The sequence below is a fragment of the Eptatretus burgeri genome, chromosome 10 (assembly GCF_056783735.1).
Source record: "Eptatretus burgeri isolate ZD-2024b chromosome 10, Ebu_testis_v1, whole genome shotgun sequence".
Classification (NCBI taxonomy): domain Eukaryota; kingdom Metazoa; phylum Chordata; class Myxini; order Myxiniformes; family Myxinidae; genus Eptatretus; species Eptatretus burgeri.
In genome coordinates, this window is record NC_140970.1 from 66137169 (window position 1) to 66159668 (window position 22500).

At 45.8% G+C, this 22500-nt stretch overlaps 1 protein-coding gene across 5 annotated transcripts in view; it reads left to right on the forward strand.

Moving 5' to 3' along the window:
• Positions 1-22500, forward strand: part of LOC147018742 (uncharacterized) — a 150089-nt gene that overhangs the window by 42385 nt on the left and 85204 nt on the right. Inside the window, exons 1-4 of one of the 5 annotated variants that reach the window (XM_085898773.1) lie at positions 8325-8636; positions 8951-9027; positions 15893-15970; positions 17102-17226. In XM_085898773.1, coding sequence (XP_085754899.1) covers positions 15913-15970; positions 17102-17226 — 183 coding nt within the window. In that variant the 5' untranslated portion in view covers positions 8325-8636; positions 8951-9027; positions 15893-15912. The other 4 variants (XM_085898772.1, XM_085898774.1, XM_085898776.1 and 1 more) reach the window with 4 other exon arrangements.

The window sequence follows — 22500 nt, forward strand, 5'->3', positions numbered from 1 at the left end:
TATATATATATATATATATATATATATATATATATATATATATATATATATATATATATATATATATATATATATATATATATGTGTATATATATACACACACATACACACACACACACACACACACACACACACACACACATACACACACACACACACACACACACACACACACACACACACACACACACACACACACACACACACACATATATATGAGCCTGGTGTTGGCGCAGTGGTTAGGGCAGCGGCTTGGGATCCAAAAGGTCCTGAGTTCAAGCCCCGTTGGGCCACTAAATTAATACACCAGGGGGTTGACTTAGCCTGTCATCCTTCCGAGGTCGGTGTTATACTCCAGTTAAAATAGGTGTACCATATCCCTGTGTCGTAAGAGGCGACCAGGGTTGCGTCAGGAAGGGCATCCGGCAGAAAACATGTGCCAAATCACTATGCAGATCATACGGATGATCCGCTGTGGCGACCCCTAACGGGAGCAGCCGAAAGAAGAAGAAGAAGATATATATATATATATATATATATATATATATATATATATATATATATATATATATATATATATATTGTTACGGCCACCGGTACTGAGTGTATTATGAGGGGGTTGATTGCCGTTTCTCCTCGGAAGAATCGGACCTGGGGCCACCGCTCGCAATTAACTTTGTGGTGTGGTGGGTTGCCTAACAACCACGAACGCCAATCAGTTAACCACGAGTTACAGTGCCCACCGTCTAATTTGCCGTTTAACTAGAGGTCGCGTGGCCTCCGGACTGGGGAATGCGCCCTCGGCGATGAACCAATCTTATCTTGATTAGATCTTAAGTAATGCGACTGAGCATTTAGCGCTGGTGCATGCCGACGAAGACAGGTTAATTAATTTGGGAATTATAATCTCCCAATATACCTCGGTTTGGACAATGCTGGATCAATGGAAGGAAGATGACAGGTTAATTAATGACAATCACAGACAGGTTGAAACGTCAACAAGGAATTTATGTTAACAAGAAAAATAAATGAACTGAAGGACTTTTTATTTCCTTGTCGATTAAATGGGGGGAATTTGAATCAAATGTTCAATCAATAAAATAATGTCAATCAAATAAAGAATTCAACAAGCATTTATAGAAAAATGGACAAAGAGCGGATGCTTATCACTATGCCTGACTTAACAATTAAACAAGAGACATAAGTACCCAGCAGATCATTGAGGGGGGAAATTAATCCAGTCTCAGCTTACCAGTGCAGACAGAAGTCGTCATGCATCCATTAAAATAACACAAAATGTGTAAGCGGGGCGTGGGCTGCCTCTTTGAATAAGTGAGCTCTCCACAGCTCGGCTCGTTTCTGTTGTTCGAGATTTGCCTCGCCGTGCACCCACTCGCAAACAGGCTCGGATACCAATGGATGTCACGTCGTCATTCCCAGGAACCAGGAATGCCAAGAACCAGGAACGCCAAGAACCAGTCGGACCTAGCAGAACCAGCAGGAACAGTCTGTCACCAACCACCATCGCTGCTGTCAGCAACCGCCAAGAGCTTCAGGAGCTGTCACCAATCACCATTGCAACTGTCATCAGGGCGGTCCTGCCGTCCTTTTAGAGGTGAACAGTGTGGGCGAAGCCTCAAGCAGACTTCAGCCAAATCCAGCTTGCCTATTGGCGCATCGCTGCATGTGATTTCCAACTGCTTGAGGCTCTGCCCACCCTTTTCCTCTTTATCTTTGCTGATGACTCCACCCTCTGTCATACCATCTGTCATCCCTCAGACCAACAAGCCGCAGCTTCTTTGCTCTCTGCAGATATGGATAAAATCACAAATTGGTCCAACATGTGGAACATGTCTTTCAATCCTGACAAATCTCACACTCTCACTATGTCTCTCCGAAAGGACCGTTTATAACCCTCTGCCCCCCCTTGCCCCCATATACTTTTCAACAATCCTCTGGAAGAAGTCCTTTCATTCAAGCTTATGAGTCTCACTATCTGCCATGATCTTGCCTAGGAAAGCCACATTTCCAACCTGGCCTCCAAAGCCAGTCGGCGACTGGGAGTCCATCGTGCAAAGTCCTTCCTTGGCCCACCTGAGCTTCTGACCAGCCTTTCGTCCATAGCCTAATGGAGTACTGCTCTCCTCTCTGGGCTGGTGCTACTGCCTCTCACATTTCTCGGCTTCACACTGTGGAAACCAAGGCATTTAGGATCATTGGTATCTCCCGCAGTGAGCCTGAGTCTTTGGGCCTCTCACTCAATCACCGCAGGCAGGTCGGTGGTCTTTCTGTCTTCTACGTCTCCTCTCCGGTCTCCCCCCCTCCCCCGCTTTGTCTGCAATTTGTCCCCACCATATTTCCGTAGGGTGCTCAAGGTCCGCCAACAAACCCCTTAGGGTAAAACTACCAAAATCATGAATCACTGCTCACCTTCACTCTTTCATTCCTCTTTTTCCCCACCTTTGGAATAAACTCCCACATTCTCTTCAATCCCATTCTTCCCTCCAGGCCTTTAAAACAGCTGTTCACCACCACCTCTTCTCTTCCCCATCCAAAACCTCGATCTTTTCTACCCCCATTCATCCACCCCAAACCTACCTCCTTCATATTCTCTGCTTTCCTTCCTGAAAGTCCCTGTAATGTCCGTCTTGTATACCCCGTGTTCCCCACCCCATCCCTCTCCCTTCCACAAATCTCATATTGTCTCGGTTCCCCACTGTTTTGTTCTCTCCACTCTCACCCCTCTTGTCTCACAACCCTCCCCCCCCCCCTTGCTGTGTATTGTGTTAGCTCTCATATGAGCCTCGACAATGTATGCAAAAAAACCAACAAAAAAACCGCCACCATTCCTCCCCCACCATCAAACAAGATGTAACTCCCAATTATCAAGGCCTGGCTTACGACGCCATGTTCGGGGTGCTGGACGAATGCCAGAAAGTGGCCATTTGCCGGAACAAACAAGTGGAAACATGAAGCGCTCACAGAAGATTAACGGGCAATCATCATCTCTTTGTTTAGCCCGAGACGAAGAATAGCCAGTCAGCGTTCATATAGCTGCTGAACGGGGTGTCGATCACCCATGGATAAAGGTGGATGTCAAACGTAAATGGAAAAAGGTGGGTTGTTGATCGTTGATGAAACAAGGTGGGTGCCTGAAGCAAACTATCTGAGACCGCAGCCATTTTTGATCGTTAGAACGAACTGTTCCGGAAAAGCTTGCGGTGTGATTAATGACCCAAATGACCTGTAAGTCCAATGTGAAAATGATAACCAAAATAAAATGTGTAAATAAATCGTGTATTTCCAAGCCAATGTGTCTTCATGGAAAGGGAAATAGAACGAGTATCCATTGGGCTCACGGCTATCTTATCAGGTGCACGAACGGTGAATATCGCTCATGCAGAAATGAAAACTGATGTAAAATCATACGTCATGAACGTGTCTTAAAGAAGAAAAGGTTATCCCCGAAGAAGGGAACCTGTTTTCTTGCCTTCTGCAATGCATCAAAGAGTTAGAATCCCACCAGTTAAGGGGATGGGTCTATTCTGAACATGTATTTACGGATATAATTGTCTGAGGACCTCGATGTTGTGTGCAAAACTTGGATCCAATTCTGAAATCCACAACAATATATATATATATATATATGTCGAACTGTGTCCAGTGGGGATCGGGGGAGTGCTCATCACATTCCACATGTTTCGATATATATATATATATATATATATATATATATATATATATATATATATATATATATATATATATATATATATATATATATATATACACACGCACACGTAAAAATATTTTATAAAAATAAAAAAACTTGGTGGGATGGAATGCCCAAAAAGCAACCAAACAAGGTTGGAAGGAAAGACAAGGAATGTATGACACCAGAATCCATCGGGATCATACTCTGTGCAGAGTGTTGGTGCTGCCTCAGCAGTCTCCTTTGCTATTGGACACAATCCTGGACAGGTCGCCACTCTGACACAGGATACCAGCATGCTGGCACTCATTTTGCCAACCTTGGAAAGATGACAGGCAGAGTCGACCCCACCTGGTATTAATTCAAAAGCCAAGAGGGATTTAAACTCAGGATCCTAGGATCCCAAACCCACCACCCTAATCATTAAGCAGATAGAGAGAGATAGAGAGAGATAGAGATAGATATAGAGATAGAGATATAGAGTCCATGGATTTGATGTGTCCACCCAGACTTCTGGAAGGCTGCCGAGTTCTGGGTGCGGTGGACTGTCACTCAGTCAGCTGGGTCTCTGGCTGATTGGGAGGTCGAGACTCTCCCTGTCCATGAGAGTGTTGTGATGGTCAGCCTCCACAATGAGAGTGTTACAGATTATGACATAAAATACTGCTTGTCGAGATATGTTGATGTAAAGACCCCACCATAGTTTATCCGAAATGGTTTGGGTATATGGACTGGGGCTCGATAATATTACGTCAAGTTCCGGGTCAAAGAGGATGGCACCGTCACCTACATCCGTGGGATAGAGTGTGAGCAGGTATTTTATGTGAGGCAGCCAAAAGTATATTTTATGTGGGGCAGCCAGTTGACAGGTGTGGTCAACTGGACCACCTTGTTATTGGGTGCAAAGAACAGTTTTGCTCGCAATGTGGCAAGTTGGGACATTTGAGGGAGCACTGCACCAAACAGATGCAGTGTAACCTCTGTGGTGCGCCGGAGCACACCTTCCGCTCCTTTCCACAGAGCAACACCAGCAGGATGCGTGCGTCTGTGGGCAGGGGTGGGAGTGTTGCCCCGGAGATGTTTATGGGTATGGTGTCTGCCTTGCCTGTCTTGTTGCCCTCCCCTCCCCACAGAAGAGCAAAGAGGAGAGCAGGGACGAGGCTGCAGTCTGCTCACCCTCAACAGCACAGGACCTGGATGTGGTTACATCAGATGCCGGATACATTGAGGTGGGAGGGGAGAACATTGTGGAAAAGGTGGTTGCTTCAGTGACGGCAGCAAAGGGAACAACCTCCATCCTTGAGACCCCATTGCTGAGGGTTGAAAGTGATGGCCCCTTCTCCGAGGATGTGGGTATAGAAACAGGAGAATGGACATTGAACAAACGCCAAAGCAGAGGCTGGCAAGACAAAAGAGTTCCTCCCCTGGGCAAGGCCTCACAGGGAATGTATTGTTAGCAGACTAACGCAAAGAAGCCGGTGGGGCATAGCACCCCCTGGGCATTAGACGGCCCATCCAGGGTCGGGCAGAAGGGGGACACGATGTAGCAGACTGAGGATGGTTCCCCCAGTTATCCCGCCCCTGTTCCTTCTCACTTCCGCTCTCGCTCCAGTAGACGAAGCTCCCCACCCCTCATTTTGTCCCCCCCCCCTCCGGGAGCTGTGGAGGTTATGGGGATTCGTGGGATGGGCAAATGATGGATTTGTTTAGTGATTTTTAATTTTCTTACTTTTGATTTCTACTTTGATTCCTACTTGACCTTGTTTCTGATTCTTTTTTCATGACTTCTATTTCTGACTCTTGGTTTGATTCTTGCTTTCACATCTTTGCTTTTGTTTCTAATTTTTTTTTTGATTCTTGTCTTTTGATTTCTGTTATTGAGTTTATTATTGAGATTTTTTTTTAAAACCTTTTTTGTTAGAATAAGAAAGGCTACGGCCAGTAAACTGTCAAAACAAAATGTCCCAGAAGAGTAAGAAAATAGAATTACATTTGTACACGTAGTGTTTCAAAATAATGCCTTTTCTTGCTACGAAACATCATATATTCCAGTCTCCTTGACTATTTGGAATAAAATGATTCCAACCCTTCATTTTGACGAGCTTTTATACGAGTATGTATATGTAGTTCACTTCACAGAAGTTCTTCACAAGATATAATAGTGTAATCACGTGCACTCGCGAGTTCTTGCTGAACAAGCGTTCTGATGGTATTGGTGGAGTTACGCAAAAAGATGTTGTGAACTTGGCATTTGAGAATGGTGCTTTCAGAATTGAGAAGAAAATACGAGGTTCTTCTGGAGGTCATTGTCAGCAGATTGAATGCAGAAACCACAAGGTATGCCTTCGTGTTTTGACTTTCATTAGTTTCCAGTCGATGGAGAACAAAACTGAAGAACTGGTTGCTCCACTGAAATTTGACTGGTACTATCAGACCTCATCTGTGGTGTGTTGCACTGACACGATGCTTGGTGAAAGGGATGACTTTGATGGATTTGGGATAATTAGGGCCGATAGAAACGTGTCATTGGGCAATGCCAAAGGTGGCTTGTTATGTATCCTGCTGAATTTGAATTGGGCCGAAATTTTATGCTACGTGAACGGTATTGTTCTAAGAATGTGGAGATACTGATGCTGTCTTTCCGACCCTACTACGTGGCACATACGTTCGATCAGTGCACTATTATTCTGGCGTTCGCACCGGGGCCACACTTTCAGTGTGCATCGGAACGGATCGCCGAAAGTTACAATAGGGTGACCACTCGTTCAGTGGATCAGTCAATCCTGATTCTTGGGAACTTCAATAGATGTGACCTCAGTCAGGAACTCCCTCAGATCCATCAGTATGTGAATGTTGATAGTTGTGATAACAGGACATTGGACAAATATTATGGCAACATTGAACATGCTTATGTGGCGAAGTATACTCCTGCGATTGGGCAATCAGACCATAAAGTGGTCCATCTCTTGCCGATGTATAGACAAAAGTTGAAAAGGATGCCAGTTCTGTGCAAGAGGGTTGAAAGTAGAACAGCGAAGGATAATGAACCTTTTTGAGGGCTGTTTCTTATGCACAGACTGGGGTGTATTGTTCTACTCCTGCGAGGACCCAGTGAACTAACTGAGACTTTCACAGATTACGTGAAGTTCTGTGAGAACCTTGTGATCACAGAGAGAACCATACACATGTTTCCCGATAACAAACCTTGGGTTTCCACTGAAATGAATGCTTGTTCGATGAAGAAGAAATCTGCATTCCTGCAGAAGGAATACTGCACCCTCAGGGTGAAGAAATAACTGTGCTCTGTCATCGCCAAGTATAAACGGTCCAACAGGGAGGAGATAGAAGAACAACTAAACGATGGTGATGCTCGTAACGCTTGGAGGGGACTCAGAAATATAATGGGCATGGACGAGAAGGTGAAGGATGGTAGATTTCCCATTCATGTTCTTGATTAAAAACTTGCAGATTAATTGAGTGACTTTTACGGTAGATTTGATGTTCTGGGGAATGGAGTAAAATGTGAGGACCTGGATACTCAAATGTGTCCCATGCCGGTCGTTCGTGAATCCGATGTGAAATGCTTGAGGGGGTTGAGTAAAAGGAAGGCTTGTGATCCAGATGGCATTGAGTCTTGTATTTGGAAAGAGTTTAGAACTTAATGTTTTCACTGGTGTTAAGTCAATGGTTAAATTGACAGGGTCTTGAACTGAAGACTCTTGGATCTTCGGCCAACCACCTGAACCATTAAGCCAACACCAGACATGTCATTCATATGATAATGCATCCATCATGTCTGGAAAATACAAAAGTGTCCAAGTCTGGGTAAAATCAATTAAAAAGTGTTGTAACGAAATATTTCTAAATCTATACACAGAAACGCAGTTCAGGTCTTTTTTTTAATTTTTTTTCTTCCCACTACGTTTCAAGGTTGGTTGGGGGGCTCGATTACGCTGATGTCCCGGAGGCTGTGAAACTTAAATCCGGCTCGAGATGGCATGGCATTCAAGGGTATGAGCACAAAGGCACGAAGCCATCAATATTGGCGCTGTTCCCGGCATGCCCTGCGCGATTCCACACAGAATGGACCACCGGCGCCGCGGTTCCCGGCATGCCCTGCGCGGTCCCACGCACAATCGACCACCGGCGCCGCGGTTCCCGGCATGCCCTGCGCGATTCCACACAGAATGGACCACCGGCGCCGCGGTTCCCGGCATGCCCTGCGCGATTCCACACAGAATGGACCACCGGCGCCGCGGTTCCCGGCATGCCCTGCGCGGTCCCACGCACTACGTACCACCGGCGCCGCCTGCTGGTTGTGACGACGCTACTGCAGTCGGCGACACGATGCTGCCGTTTCCTCATCATTTTATCATTCCGACTTTGACCGCGGTGTATAGCCCCAAAAACATGAATAGCCGCGGTCAAAGTATATCGTGGTGACCGCGTGATACGTTGATCATTGTTGCCCGGTGTATGGTCATGAATTTTATGTTTTTTTGTTTTTTTATTCACGAAGTTGATATTTGTTCGCTTTTTCACAACAAAATCGTGTTATATAACTATTGAGGAATCAAATGTTATAATTATAATGTAGCGCAGGAAGATTATCGTTTATATATCCAGTGGAAACGCCATTTACGTTACACGGCAAACGAAACGAGTATCGCAGACTGCTTCTGACAAGGAGGCACGGGTGTGTTCCCTTAGCAAGCAGCTTGTAGAGCGCTCGCCAAGCGGCTTAAACACTTCAACGAAACGGTTGATAAGGAACGGCTGGCTTGGCAAGTGAGAGCAAGGTGATTGGTAATGAAACACACCGCCCCCCCACCGATTTACGTGACGTCACCTTATTGTGCTTGGCCAATCAGGGTCGTGTAGAGTCATGGAACGCTATATAGTGGTGTGTGAAGAAGTGAGGGAGGTGGGTGTTGATATTGTTTATGGGGGTTTTTTTTTTATTTTTGGCGCGAAGCGTGTTTACGATGTGTCGCCTTGTCGGTTTCCGTTCTGGGAATGCAAGATGGTCTTTGGGAAGATCGATTATCCTGTTGATGTTTCTGTACGTTTGTTTTATGTGTTAAAGTTTGTTGATGTACGTACTGGTGTGTTGGTTTGTAAATTTTATTTTTATTTTCTGTGTTCGTTTTGTGTACGAGGTGAAATGTTCCGAGTTCTGTGAGGATTTTCAAATCGTCAATGGCTGTTTGATTGATTATTCCCGTTTATTCATTGTAGGTTCTTTGGTGGGGTTTCTACAGAGGGAGAGCCATGTGTGACGGCGGGCACTCTGCCACAACGGCAACCTTTGGAGAGTAAGATCAGTGAGAAGTTCGGGCGCTTCCTTACCCCGCGCAGCGCGGGCACATCGTTACCCCGCGCAGCGCGGTCGCTTCATTACCCCGCGCAACGCGGGCGCATCGTTACCCCGCGCAACGCGGGCGCATCGTTACCCCGCGCAACGCGGGCGCATCGTTACCCCGCGCAACGCGGGCGCATCGTTACCCCGCGCAGCGCGGGCGCTTCGTTACCCCGCGCAGCGCGGGCGCTTCGTTACCCCGCGCAGCGCGGGCGCTTCGTTACCCCGCGCAGCGCGGGCGCATCGTTACCCCGCGCAGCGCGGGCGCTTCGTTACCCCGCGCAGCGCGGGCGCTTCGTTACCCCGCGCAACGCGGGCGCATCGTTACCCCGCGCAACGCGGGCGCATCGTTACCCCGCGCAGCGCGGTCGCTTCGTTACCCCGCGCAACGCGGGCGCATCGTTACCCCGCGCAACGCGGGCGCATCGTTACCCCGCGCAACGCGGGCGCATCGTTACCCCGCGCAACGCGGGCGCATCGTTACCCCGCGCAACGCGGGCGCATCGTTACCCCGCGCAGCGCGGGCGCTTCGTTACCCCGCGCAGCGCGGGCGCTTCGTTACCCCGCGCAGCGCGGGCGCTTCGTTACCCCGCGCAGCGCGGGCGCTTCGTTACCCCGCGCAGCGCGGGCGCTTCATTACCCTGCGCAACGCGGGGTTTAGTGATTGTTTCATGTCTGTCTGTCTGCAACGTCGGTTTATGGTCGACGAACAACGTATTTGAATTGAGTACGAATTGGAAAAGAAATCACCTGCCAGTTTGGTTGTTTATTTGTTTGTTTATTTTTAACCTCCGCCATGGAAGATGGATGGAGGTTACTGTTTTCACCCCTTTCTGTTTGTTTGTGAACAGTATTACGGAAAAACTCCTCGACGGATATCGACGAAACTTGGTGGAGGGGTTAGGTCTGGTCCAAGGATCATGCCATTGGATTTTGGACTTTGTCCAAAATCCAATATGGCTGCTATGGCGGCCAATTTGAAAAAATATTTGAATTTTTTTTTTGCATTTCTGCATGTTTTAAGTGATTTCCAACCCCCCCTCCCCCCCCCCCCAAAAAAAGTTAGAGAAAAAAATTTTTTGCAATTTTTTTTTCAACAAAATTTAGATTTTTTTTTTTTTGCATTTCTACATATTATAAGTGATTTCCAACAAAAAAACATGCCAAAATTATAATTGCGGCTGATTTTGGAACTTCAGGTGGATATACCCACGTAAAATCAATTTCTGTCTCAAGGAATCTAGTTATGACGAATGAATTGAGTATGTAAAAGTTAAAAGTAAAAGGGAAAGTTGCAAACTATAACTCTGTGTACACTGTTGACGTCAAATTGAATGAATAGGATATCGAGTTCACTTGAGTGACCGAGCAGTATTGGCGGCGGAGGTTTTGCACTCTACCGAGTGCTCCCCCTCTAGTTGTTGAGTTGAATTCCGCCTGATCGCACACTGTGCGAAGAGGAAGGATTGAGAACGAAATTTGAAATCATTCCCAACGGGGGAGACTCATTGTTTTTAAGGCTGTCATAAAGGACACAAACGGGCATGAATAACTGATGTACCGGTAACCTGTTGGATCGGGTGATGTAATAGACCTGTAAATTACGGAATAAATTTTATATCAAGTTTACAATATTTATTTTACTTTATATCGAGTTGGAAACTTGAACACGAGAGAACAAATCGCCGCCTTTGCATTTCCAAAACCCTTCAGTTTAGAGTACTTGGTCATGTTTTAAAGGGTGGTGTATAAGACTGCTTCAGTTGCACTAAATTCTGGACTTTGTTTTAATTCAAAAAATAATTATATATGGGACTGCAAAAGTAGGTATACAGTAAGGATTATACCAGTATTATAATAGTGGTGCTAGGATTCATTTAATACGAGAATTCATTAAAATCATGACCATTTTTAATATTTTTATTTTCGTAATTTTTTTTCTATTGTACATCTTTTGTTTTTTTTTTTTGGTTTTGTGCATGTTTTGTTTTTCATTACTGTATACCTACTTTTGGAGCCCCCTGTTATATGGGCTGTTTCACAGTCATGGTCATTTCTGGTATTTTGTTTCCTTGCATGCTAAATAGCTAAATGAGAGGCTGTAGTATCTGTCATTAGGGCCAGTAGTTGGTACTCGTGATGGCACAACTTGGACCACTTTTTTATTTGACAAAAAATGTCAATTTTTGGCAGAATGGCATAAAAATTGCTATTTTTTTTTTTTTGACAAATAGCTGTCTCATTTTCTCCAGGGACACTGCATTCACAGTGTATAAACAAATACAAGCAGAAATTGGGACTTTTATTTGTTGTTGCATCAATTTAATACCTCTTCTGTACTTTGTCCACAACATATTCATTTCAGACTATGAATATTTATTTCACCCTCAATAAATACGTCCCACTGTTCGTCCGTCAAAAAATGTTCTTTCTGGAAATTCATATTGTAGAAGAATTTTTATTTTTTACGTAAATAAAGGGTCTTTTTAAAAGCTTATTGTGTGTATATAGCTGCACTGATATGCTACAAAGTTTGAGTGTAACCAATAACCTATTTGCATAGTCTGCACTGATTGCCTTACATGTGTCCGTCAAAAATGTGTCCTCTCCGGAAACACCTAAACTGCCACGAGTTATAAGGAAGCTACTTGCTGGCTATAAATAAACTATATTCATTCAGATGCTCCAAAAATTTGGATTGAAGTATTGTCATTAACAATGTTGGATTTGGAGAAATAAAAATATAAAAATATTGAGTTTGAATTTTTAGTGGTTGTGAGACAAACTTGGTACCCTCATTGTGAAACAGCCCATACATATATATATATATATATATATATATATATATATATATATATATATATATATATATATATATATATATATATTCAAACTTTAAAAAAATTGTTTTTCATCACAAGCCTTCCCAGGAGTTCCCTGAATCCACAATAGTTAGATTTATTGATATCTGTTAATCAGTTATTTAGTAATAACATGACAGACAGACAGATGGGGCTGTGTGTGTGTGTGTGTGTGTGTGTGTGTGTGTGTGTGTGTGTGTGTGTGTGTGTGTGTGTGTGTGTATATGTGTGTGTGTGTGTGTGTGTGTGTGTGTGTGTGTGTGTGTGTATATGTGTATATGTGTATATGTGTATATGTGTATATGTGTATATGTGTATATGTGTATATGTGTATATGTGTATATGTGTATATGTGTATATGTGTATATGTGTATATGTGTATATGTGTATATGTGTATATGTGTATATATGTATATATGTATATATGTATATATGTATATATGTATATATGTATATATGTATATATGTATATATGTATATATGTATATATATATGAGAAATTCAACTTTCCTAAATGATATTGAGTTCATAGAACACAATGCCCCAGTGTTCAAGTTAGTACTTTATTTTAATAAAATTTTAGATGGTTTTAATTAAAATGATTTAAATATATATATATATATATATTGTTATGGAAATGGCCATTATTGGACTACTAAATATAGGATTAGCTGAGATCCCCCATTAAATGCATGTATAGTTAGGTTGTTTGGTAAAATGGACGTTATATGTCGGGAGGTTAAGAGGCTGTATTATTGTTGTGCGGTGGTGGTGGAACGAGAGGTCCTTCTTCTTCCCCATCATGGACGATAGGCCCCGCCCAGTCGGCTGAGGGGGTCTGGCCAAAAAGAGGAAGTGACGTGAAGGAGGAGTTTGTCGGTTTGTCGGCGGGCTCGTGTGTCGAAGGAGCAAACGAAAAGAGACTGTGGTGAAACTGAGCGCCGTGGTGGTGCCGATCGGCTGTACAAGGGACAGCTGTGTCTGTTTTTCGTGAGGAGCGAGCCGAAAGAAAGGCAGGGAAGGCAACAGACACGACGAGTGTCGAGTCGTGATCTGCTGGATGAGCAGGGGCTTCGAAGCGAGCGAACGTAAGAGAGGCTGCCTGCATGTCGAATCAGCGACCGACTCGAAGGAAGGAAAAGGTGATTCGACAGAGAGGGAAACAGAGGACGGAGTTGGGAAGTCTGGCTTCGAGGCGGGAAGGCAGGAGAGGAGATGCCGGAGCCTCTGATGGTCCCTGCTCACACCAACGGCTTGACACGTTTGCCGATCCGCTTGCCGGAGCCCGGCACCTCGATTTGGGCCTTGTCTGGTGAACAGGCCAGGCCTGGATTTGTATGCTGGACCTTGAGGGAGATCGGCTGATGCCCATCGTCGACATTGCGCGGGGCTGGAACGCGCTGAGGAGGGCGTGCACACGCGGCGCCTTGAGAAGGAAGAGTACGGCGCCGCCATCTCGCCACGCGGCGTGTTCTAGCTGGGAGTTCGAATCCGTGGACATCCGCCTGTTGCGAGCGACATTCGTGCTTTTGACACTGTCCTCTCGTCCATGAGACATCACCAAGTACTCTGTCTTGTCTTGCATGCTGTCTGTCTATCTGTCTTTGTCTGCACGTTGTTTAAGGCATATTTCGGTAGTAACCCCCTCAAAACCTGTAGTCCGTGGTTCCCCAGTTAAGAACGGGTTGAGGATTGTTTATAAAAACAGTCGTGAATTTTGCTTGTTTTGTTCCCCGATGTTCCCCAATAAATCTGGTTAATTCGTATGAAGTTGCCGCTATGGATTAATTCGTGTCGCGTCGAGGAACGATCCGATCGATTGGCATATAAAACCAAAATGGTTACAGACTGGCAGAAAACGCTCGGCATCTGACACAAGCAGTCTGTAACCGGGGGGGGGGGGGTCTATTTCCCCAACTGGCAAGGTTCAGGATTACGTTGGTATTGCGATTGAAGACGCGTGACCCGAGGCCTGTGCTGAGCCGGCCGGAGTGGGTTGAGAATCCCTCCGTGGCTGAATCCGTAACAATATATATATATATATATATATATATATATATATATATATATATATATATATATATATATATATATATATATATTTTTTTTTTTTTTAAAGCCAAGTCTCCAAGCCAATCAGCCCCACAGGCTGCATATGAAAAAATTATAATATGGATTAACAGATTTCAGGAAACTCGTGGGAAGGTTTGTGACCAAAAAAAATAAAATTTAATCCCCCCGATTGTTTGTTTATTTATTTATTTATATTTGTGGGCACATGGACACCCGTGGTGAAACTACAAATGCCAACTTGTGACGATGGTTATCCCCACACTCCCAGGAATCCTTTTTCTTGCCCTATTGATTAGCCTCACAGCAGGGATTGGTATTTCCATCAGCGAAGTGCGTGCATGCGTGTGTGGTTTGTTTGTTAATTTCCAGAATCCTTCGGATTTTGGCAATTCTGTCTGTCATTCTGTCTGTCATTCTGTCTGTCATTCTGTCTGTCATTCTGTCTGTCATTCTGTCTGTCATTCTGTCTGTCATTCTGTCTGTCATTCTGTCTGTCATTCTGTCTGTCATTCTGTCTGTCATTCTGTCTGTCATTCTGTCTGTCATTCTGTCTGTCATTCTGTCTGCCATTCTGTCTGCCATTCTGTCTGCCATTCTGTCTGCCATTCTGTCTGTCATTCTGTCTGTCATTCTGTCTGTCATTCTGTCTGTCATTCTGTCTGTCATTCTGTCTGTCATTCTGTCTGTCATTCTGTCTGTTTACCCTGTAGCAGCCACATCGTTTCAGCGATCATGACCAAACTAGGTGCAGACGTTTGCCATGGTCCAACTTAGACACTTGTCGTTTATGGTGAATCTAGGTCAAAGGTCAAGGTCACAGAAAAACCGAAATTCTTATTTTCGCAATAAAATCCGCTAAAATGGTCGTATCGACCTCAAACCAAATCCAAAATGTGCATCTTCCAATACTGCATCCAACCACATGTCTCATAAGGGTGTCACATCAACATCCTTCTTAGCGGTCAGGGGTCGAATGTCAGGGGTGTCGGGTCAAAACTTTCAAATTGCGATAAAAACGCCATTTCAAGTCCGATTGACTTCCAAGTTATGATCTTGACCAATTTAAGTGCTATAACTCATTAAACAGTAGCACTATCAACTTATAAGAACCAAATTGATTTCTAGGTTTTTGTTTTTTCAGAGATCATGGAGATATGGCAAAGTTATTCCGGCAATTCCTTGCTCAACGAGCAATTTAATTTGTTTGTTTGTTTATTTTTATTTTCTCGGTTTGCGGTTTGGGATCTGTCTTGTTTGTGTGTCTTCAGGTTTTAGGTCACCTGGACTTTAGTCCAGTGAGCTTGTGCGATCAAGCAGTCGGTCTGTAAACACTTCAATCATTTTTGCTTGAATGAAACTGGGCCACAAGCTTCGTATCTGATGCCTAATGAAGGTGCATTAAAATCTCCACTCAACGGGTTTAAATCGGACCGAAAACACGAAAAAAAATTCCTGCCCTAACCTACAGAGGGTGTTGCATCAGCAGCACAGCCATGCCCTCAGCCAAAAACATGACCTGTAAACATGTATCACTATAATCAGCATTGAGGGGGCTTCAATTCAATCGAGTAACCAGATTCTGCATGTGAACAAAGTTTTGATTTTTATGATGTCACTGATTGCTCCTGATCCAGGTGAGCTTCATGACCTGCAGCATATTTTTATTTTAGGGGTGGTTGAGGGGGTTGGCTTTTTCCATGGTGTCGGTGGGGGATTGTGTTGGCTTTTTTTTTCTTTTGGGGGTGGGGGGGTAGTTGGGTAGTTGAGGGATTGGTATTGTTTCTTTGGGGGGGGGAGGGGTGGTGTTATTGTGCGTATATGATTTTTTTTTTTTTTTTAAATCGAATGTTGCACATGGTGACTTGTGAATGAACTTCTCTTCTACAGTTCGATGCAACGCCTCAGCAATGGGATTAATGATCCCAAAACACATGATTTCACACAGCTGGCAACTATATATAATCGGTATGAAGGTGTGTGCATGCGTGCGGTCGTGGATACATAGTCTAGGCTCTTGTAAGAGCCAGCAGCAGTACATTGAATGGATCAGGATGTAACAGGCCAAAAGGAACATTGGAGAGGGGAAATTCCAAAATGGAGGGAGGTGGACAAACAATAGGGGGGGGGTGCAGGAGAGGATGCATAGGTTGGACAAGATTGATTCAGTAGGGAAAAATGAGAGGAGGGATTGGGGTCTTTAACAAGTTTAGAAAAGATCATAGTTTTGGATTGGGGACGATCTAAGATGGTGGTGAGTGGCTGTCTTGAAGACCTGAAGGGAAGAATGAGATGGAAGACTATGTGGAAGTTGATTCTGCAGGCCTGATAAAAGAGGAACAAATGAGTGGAGGTGAGCAGTGTTGCTGGATTTAGGTAGTTTCACCAGAACAGGTTGGTGTACCATGTGCCTTGTAAAAACCTAGGGGGGAGCAGGGTACACAGAGCAGAGGGTGAAAGGCCAGAAAGTTGGCAGAATATGGAGACCACCGACATGTCTGTGTTTGCGAAATGATCGGCCCATGCACTCGGCTTCATCATGGGAGATTGCATCAATCTTAAAGGGGTTGGTTTCCACAGCTTCAAGCTGAGCAAGATGAGGCATTGGAGTCAGCCCAGTGTTGAGAGCAGTATTATATCGAGCTGCAGATAAGACTTGTTGATTGGATAGGAGCTCAGGTGTATCAAGGAAGTTATTTGAACAATGGAGGATGCCCAGTCGGTAGCTGGCTTTGAAAGGCCAACTTTGAAAGGCCAACTTTGAAATGTGATTTGCTTAATAAAGATCATTGCTTGTAGTTTGACCCAGGAGTTTGAATGATTGAACTTCCTCACAAGAGGATTGTTAATTTTAACACCAAGTGGTGTAATTGCTCCCCTCCCCACCTGCTGTTAACTCTGTAGTGCCATAGCTTCAACGATATATCTGACATGGCACACTTGCCTCTGAGCTTTCTAGTCTTGCTTTAATTCCTGCCCCGACTAAACTTTCATATTGGTGCTGTTCAGGCTGTGTGCTAGATCGTCGGGTGTACTTCCTATGGAGGGGATGTTAAGCCGGCTGTCTCTCATGAAGCAAAACTCTATTTGCTTATTCAGATCGCGACCTGGAGATTCCGGTAACTCCGGAGCTGATCCGGCGCTGTAAATACAGCCTCGTGATGGACCCTGCAGGAAATGCACTATTTATGTCTCAATACAAGGGCTGCTACGTACAACGAAAGGTTTGGTTTGAGTATATTGCGCCTTTTTATTTCCCTCTGCCACCGAAGCTGAAGGAGGTTGTTTTCACCCCTTTGTTTGTTTGTCTTTGTTTTTATTTTATTTTATTTTTTCACAACATTTTAAAACTAATTTTTATGTTTATGACTTGTGGTTTTTGTGTTTTTGTTTAATTTTATGACAAAGTGGATAAACATTGTTGAACATGAACGGAAAGTTCATATTTGAATCTGTTTTGGTTAAAATGGCTGCTTTGAATGCTCTGCTGAGAATTGCAGCAAATGCAGAATATTACGTGTGTGTGTGTGTGTGTGTGTGTGTGTGTGTGTGTGTGTGTGTGTGTGTGTGTGTGTGTGTGTGTGTGTGTGTGTGTGTGTGTGTGTGTGTGTGTGTGTGTGTGTGTGTGTGTGTGTGAGAAACATAGTGTTGTGGTTGACGAAATTCACAAACCACCATTTAGGTCCCTTAGGTGAGATATCTCTAAGTATATGTGTAGTTCGGCCCAAACCCGTTGTTTCGAGGGAATAAATGTCATTCAGTCGGGCTGCGACTCTTCAGGATAGCCGTTTTTCTTTTACTATCTTTATTTTGGACCAGCCGCCATTACTACCACCACCAACCACGTCTCAACAGCCATCACACAACAACCACAACCACAACGCCGCTTCACAACAACAACCACCAACCACAACGCCGCTTCACAACAACAGCCACGACCTTTACCGTCACAACTCGCCACCATCGCATCACCGTCATTCCCACGCCACTTGTGGGCGCCGATGCTGGACTCGTGCGGGGCACGCACCAAGCAGCGTGTTCAGAGACATCACAGACTTTCCGAAGAAAAACGGATCAAAAACGACTCACGCCCACTTCTGTTCCGTCCAATCGGAGAGCGTGGGCGATTTGGCCCCGCCTCCAGGGCATTGGAGTGAGGACGCTATATGCAAATTCATGCATCAAAAAGCATTCACGCCCACTTTTCCTCGGTCCAATGGGGAGCCAGTTAGGGAGGTGAAGGGTCGGAGGCAGAGGGTCAAAGGTGAAGGAGCGAAGCCACGGGGCTGATATAAACGGCTGCGTTCATCAGTTAAGTTGAGAGTGGTGCGTTTGGAACGAGTTGTCGGTGGAGCTGGGAAGAAGAGTCAGAGTTCGGAGGGGAGAAGTCAAGAGTGAAGAGTTGGGACGAGCCAAGAGAGGAGACGGAGAGGGCGATTAGACGGAGCTGTGGAGTGGCAGCGGCGAAGGCGGACGAGGGGGTGCTCGCGTCAGTGCCGGGAGCTGCAGAGGGAGAGGCCAGCAACGTGACCGAGGTCGAGGAGGAGACGCTCGTCGCGGGACCCGAGACAGGGTGATATCCGCCATCCCCCGAGCATCAACAACCCCCCTCCTGTTTCCCCCCCGCGCTGAGATAGTGCGACAAGGGGGCCCCTTTCCCACCCCCTACAAGACACTGTCCGCGAGGCCCGCGGAGTTGAGGCGCCACCGCCACTTTGCGTCTCATCATCAGACGGTAGGCCCGACACGGTCTCGGCCCCAGGCCCGCCTCATCCTGGAGGGTGGTTCTTTTCTTTTGCTTTGGGTATACGTGTTGTCGGCGCCGTCTGTGAAGTAAAATTGTATAAGTGTTGCCGTGTGCTCGGTAGTCGGATAGCTCTGCATTGTCTTCTTCTTATATATTTGCTTTTTGTGTAATATTGTGTTTCTTCTCCTTTTACATGTGCTTTTGGTGTAATTGTATATGTGTGCTTCCCGTTCATCGCGAAATAAATGTGAGTTATGTTGAACTGTTTTCCCGCTTCACTTCGTCTTTTCTTTCATTGAATCTCCATCTTGCTTCACGTAAAGGGTTGGTCGTCGGCTAAAACGCCCGATAATTATTCGAACCGTCGAGGTCGACGAATAACACCGCTCGGTTATCCCGATAGTACGGAACGGGTCGCTTAAAGTGGCCCATGTCCGAAGTCGACCTGCGGCGAGGTGCGATCGCCCGGTCTACCCTCCGTGTGGGTACTTAGGTAGGTCGAATTTGGCGAGCAACCCTATCCCACGCGGGGGCCGATTGGCACGATCGTGGTGAGACCGAAAGGTCCACCCGTGACTAGTTCCCGGCGTTAGTCCGAGAGGGTCACGACTGGATTGTCCGTCTGGTGGGCGACGTTCCGCGATTCGAGTTACGTGGCCGTCTGCACGCTGGCGGGCTCGAATCCGCAACAATATATTGGGTCGCTGAAATAGGTGACCCTTATTGTCTGTCTGTCTGTCTGTCTGTCTGTCTGTCTGTCTGTCTGTCTGTCTGTCTGTCTGTTCGTTTGTCATCAGCATAATTGGTAGTAAACGTGGGCGGATTTTGACCAAACTCGGGTGGTAGGTACATGTTATGACCTAGTGCTTTGGAAATTGATGGTTGCTAGGGATGCTCTGGTTCCCTCGCAACAACCGAAAAACCTTCAAAATCGGTACCATTCATGCGAAATCGATTCCGAAAGCCATTATCCCACGTAGGGTTATGAAATTTGGCACGAATGATCTACAGGTGATGCTCTATCAAATATATTTCGGTTTTTGTGATATATGGACTAATTTACCCGCAGCACCCCCTACAATTAGGGTATGCATGAAAATTGGCGAAAATTGAAGGCCCCCTCGCGACCAGGTAAGTGCATCGATACGAATGAAACTTTGCAGGTTCATGGTACTCGATGAGTACTACAACTTTGCCTCAGGATATATTGACCGATTTCGCTTAGGTCAGGGGTCAAAGGTCAATTAGTGCAAAAATCGATAATATGTGAGAGCTGGAGGTGCCTTCACGCCAAATGCTACTCCTCCTAGGGTTATGGTCGGATGGTCATGAAAATTCACAGTAATCGTCTGGAATACATTGTGCACAAACAATCAAGCCAAATTTTCGATTTAGATCTTTGTTCACCCACAGCACCCCCTCGAACTTAGGGGATTTCCGATTTCAAACCGCATTTTCGGTACTTTGCAGAGGGAAACGACACATCCTGTGGCTCGGAATCCTTTGATATGTTATTTCACAATATTGCGCATGAGTAAGTAGATCTTTGACTGCGATTGTGATTGGATGATCAGACAAACACTGTTTCTCGACCCCTACGATTGTGTCGCAATACCAACAGTCCTGCTCGGCGACCCATCGCCGCTTGCGCGTGTGTGCGCGTGTGTGTGTGCGTGTGTGTGTGCGTGTGTGTGTGTGTGTGTGTGTGTGTGTGTGTGTGTGTGTGTGTGCGCGTGTGTGTGTGTGTGTGTGTGTGTGTGTGTGTGTGTGTGTGTGTGTGTGTGTGTGTGTGTGTGTGTGTGTGTGTGTGTGTGTGTGTGTGTGTGTGTGTGTGTGTGTATTACAGTTGTGGAAATTCGCATTACACCATAAAGTGTCCTCAGGTGAGACATATCGGTAAGTTCATGTGTAGTTAGCCCAAACCCGTTGTTTAGAGGGAATATGTGTGATTCATCTGGGCTGCGACGCTTGGAGTTAGCCATTTTTCTTTCTCTATTGTTATTTGGACCATTAAGCCACCAACAACTCGAACACCACCACCCTTGCCTCTTTACCTCCACAACTCCATCCCGTAAACATCGCTTCACCGCCATTCCCAAACGACTCCCGCCAACCACCAAACCACCACAGCAAACCCCCACTACCTTCGCCTATCTCCTTCTACAACCATCGACCACACCACCAGTCAACACCAAACATCGTGCTGTCCAGGGCCCGTTCGGTAATTGATGCCGAACGCGTCGAGCCGTGGGTACGAATGCATTCCTCTCAGGGAGAAATTCGGATCAGGAAGGGTTCACGCCCCTTTTTCTCCGTCCAATGGGCGAGGGTCGGGCGGTATGCCCCCGCCTCCAAGCGCGATGAATGTGGATTCTTCACGGGAGAAAATTCGGATCAAAAGAGGCTCACGCCCATTTTTGCCACACCAATGGCTGAACAGAGGGTGGCATGGCCCCCCCCTCCAATCGCGTTTTGATCGTAAAATCTGCATACAGGCTCCTCCTCCGGTCTATAAAGACGTGACTCGCGCAGTTCGGGTCGAGTGAAGACTGAGGTCCTCGTCGAGGTTGGAGAGTTGTAGTGTGGTGTTGTCTTGTCGCTGGTCGCTGGGCTCGTCTCGTCGTGGAATCGACCCACCTTCGCTCTCACAAGCGACCAAGCCAGCGAGCCATTCCCCTCGCTCGACCCTGAGCATCAACAATTCTCCCCCCCCCCCCATCTGCGCTGAGATAGTACCGGTGGCCCCGTTCCTTCCCCACCCTAACCGTGGTGCCGACCCAACCGTGCTGGCGCGGTGCACGCCGGAGAGGGCTCACCGACCACGCCAGGGGCACGGAGTCGGGGCGCAGCTGCGTGGACATTGCGGCTTGCCCACCATCGCATCACGAGGACCCGGGTAAGACCTTTTCGGTCTCGTGGACCTGGCCGCTACTCCAGGCTCCGCGCACATTTGGTCTACAGACCTGTCTGCCTCCTTGCCTGTAAGAGTGGCTTTCGTTTCCTTTGCTTTTGAATAAATGCTGTGGTGCCGTCCGACAAGTATAATTGTTTAAGTATTGTAAATAATTATAGTCTGTAGTAGTGCTTTTCCTTTTGTTGCATTTTGTGTCATTGCATTACTGCCTTACGTGCTTATGTGTGTGAAATAAATGTGCATTGTGTGAACTGTTTCCCGTTTCGTTGCGTCCTTTTTCTCCCCTTATTGAAAGCTCCATCTTGCATCACGTAAGGGATTGATAGTGGGTTTAAAACACCCGGTAAATAATCTGAACCGTCGAGGTCGACGATAACTCCGCTCGGTTATCCCTGCAGCACGGAACGAGCCGCTTAAGCAGTTCGTGTCCGGACTCGACCTGCGGCGTGGTACAACTCCTCGGTACGCTACCCGCGCGGGTACTTAGGTATATCGACATTCGGCGATTCACCCTATTTCGCGCGGGTAGAATGCAGACTGGGTTGTGGTGAGGTTAAACCCCCACCCGTGGCTAGCTCCTTGGCGGTAGTTCCAAGAGGGTCACGACTGAATTGTCCGTTCCGGTGGGCGACGTGTCGCGATTTGAGTTACGTGGCCGGTCGCACGCCGGCGGGCGCGAATTCGCAACTATATATATATATATATATATATGTATATATGTATATATATGTATATATGTATATATGTATATATATGTATATATGTATATGTATATGTATATGTATATATATGTATATATATGTATATATGTATATATATGTATATATATGTATATAT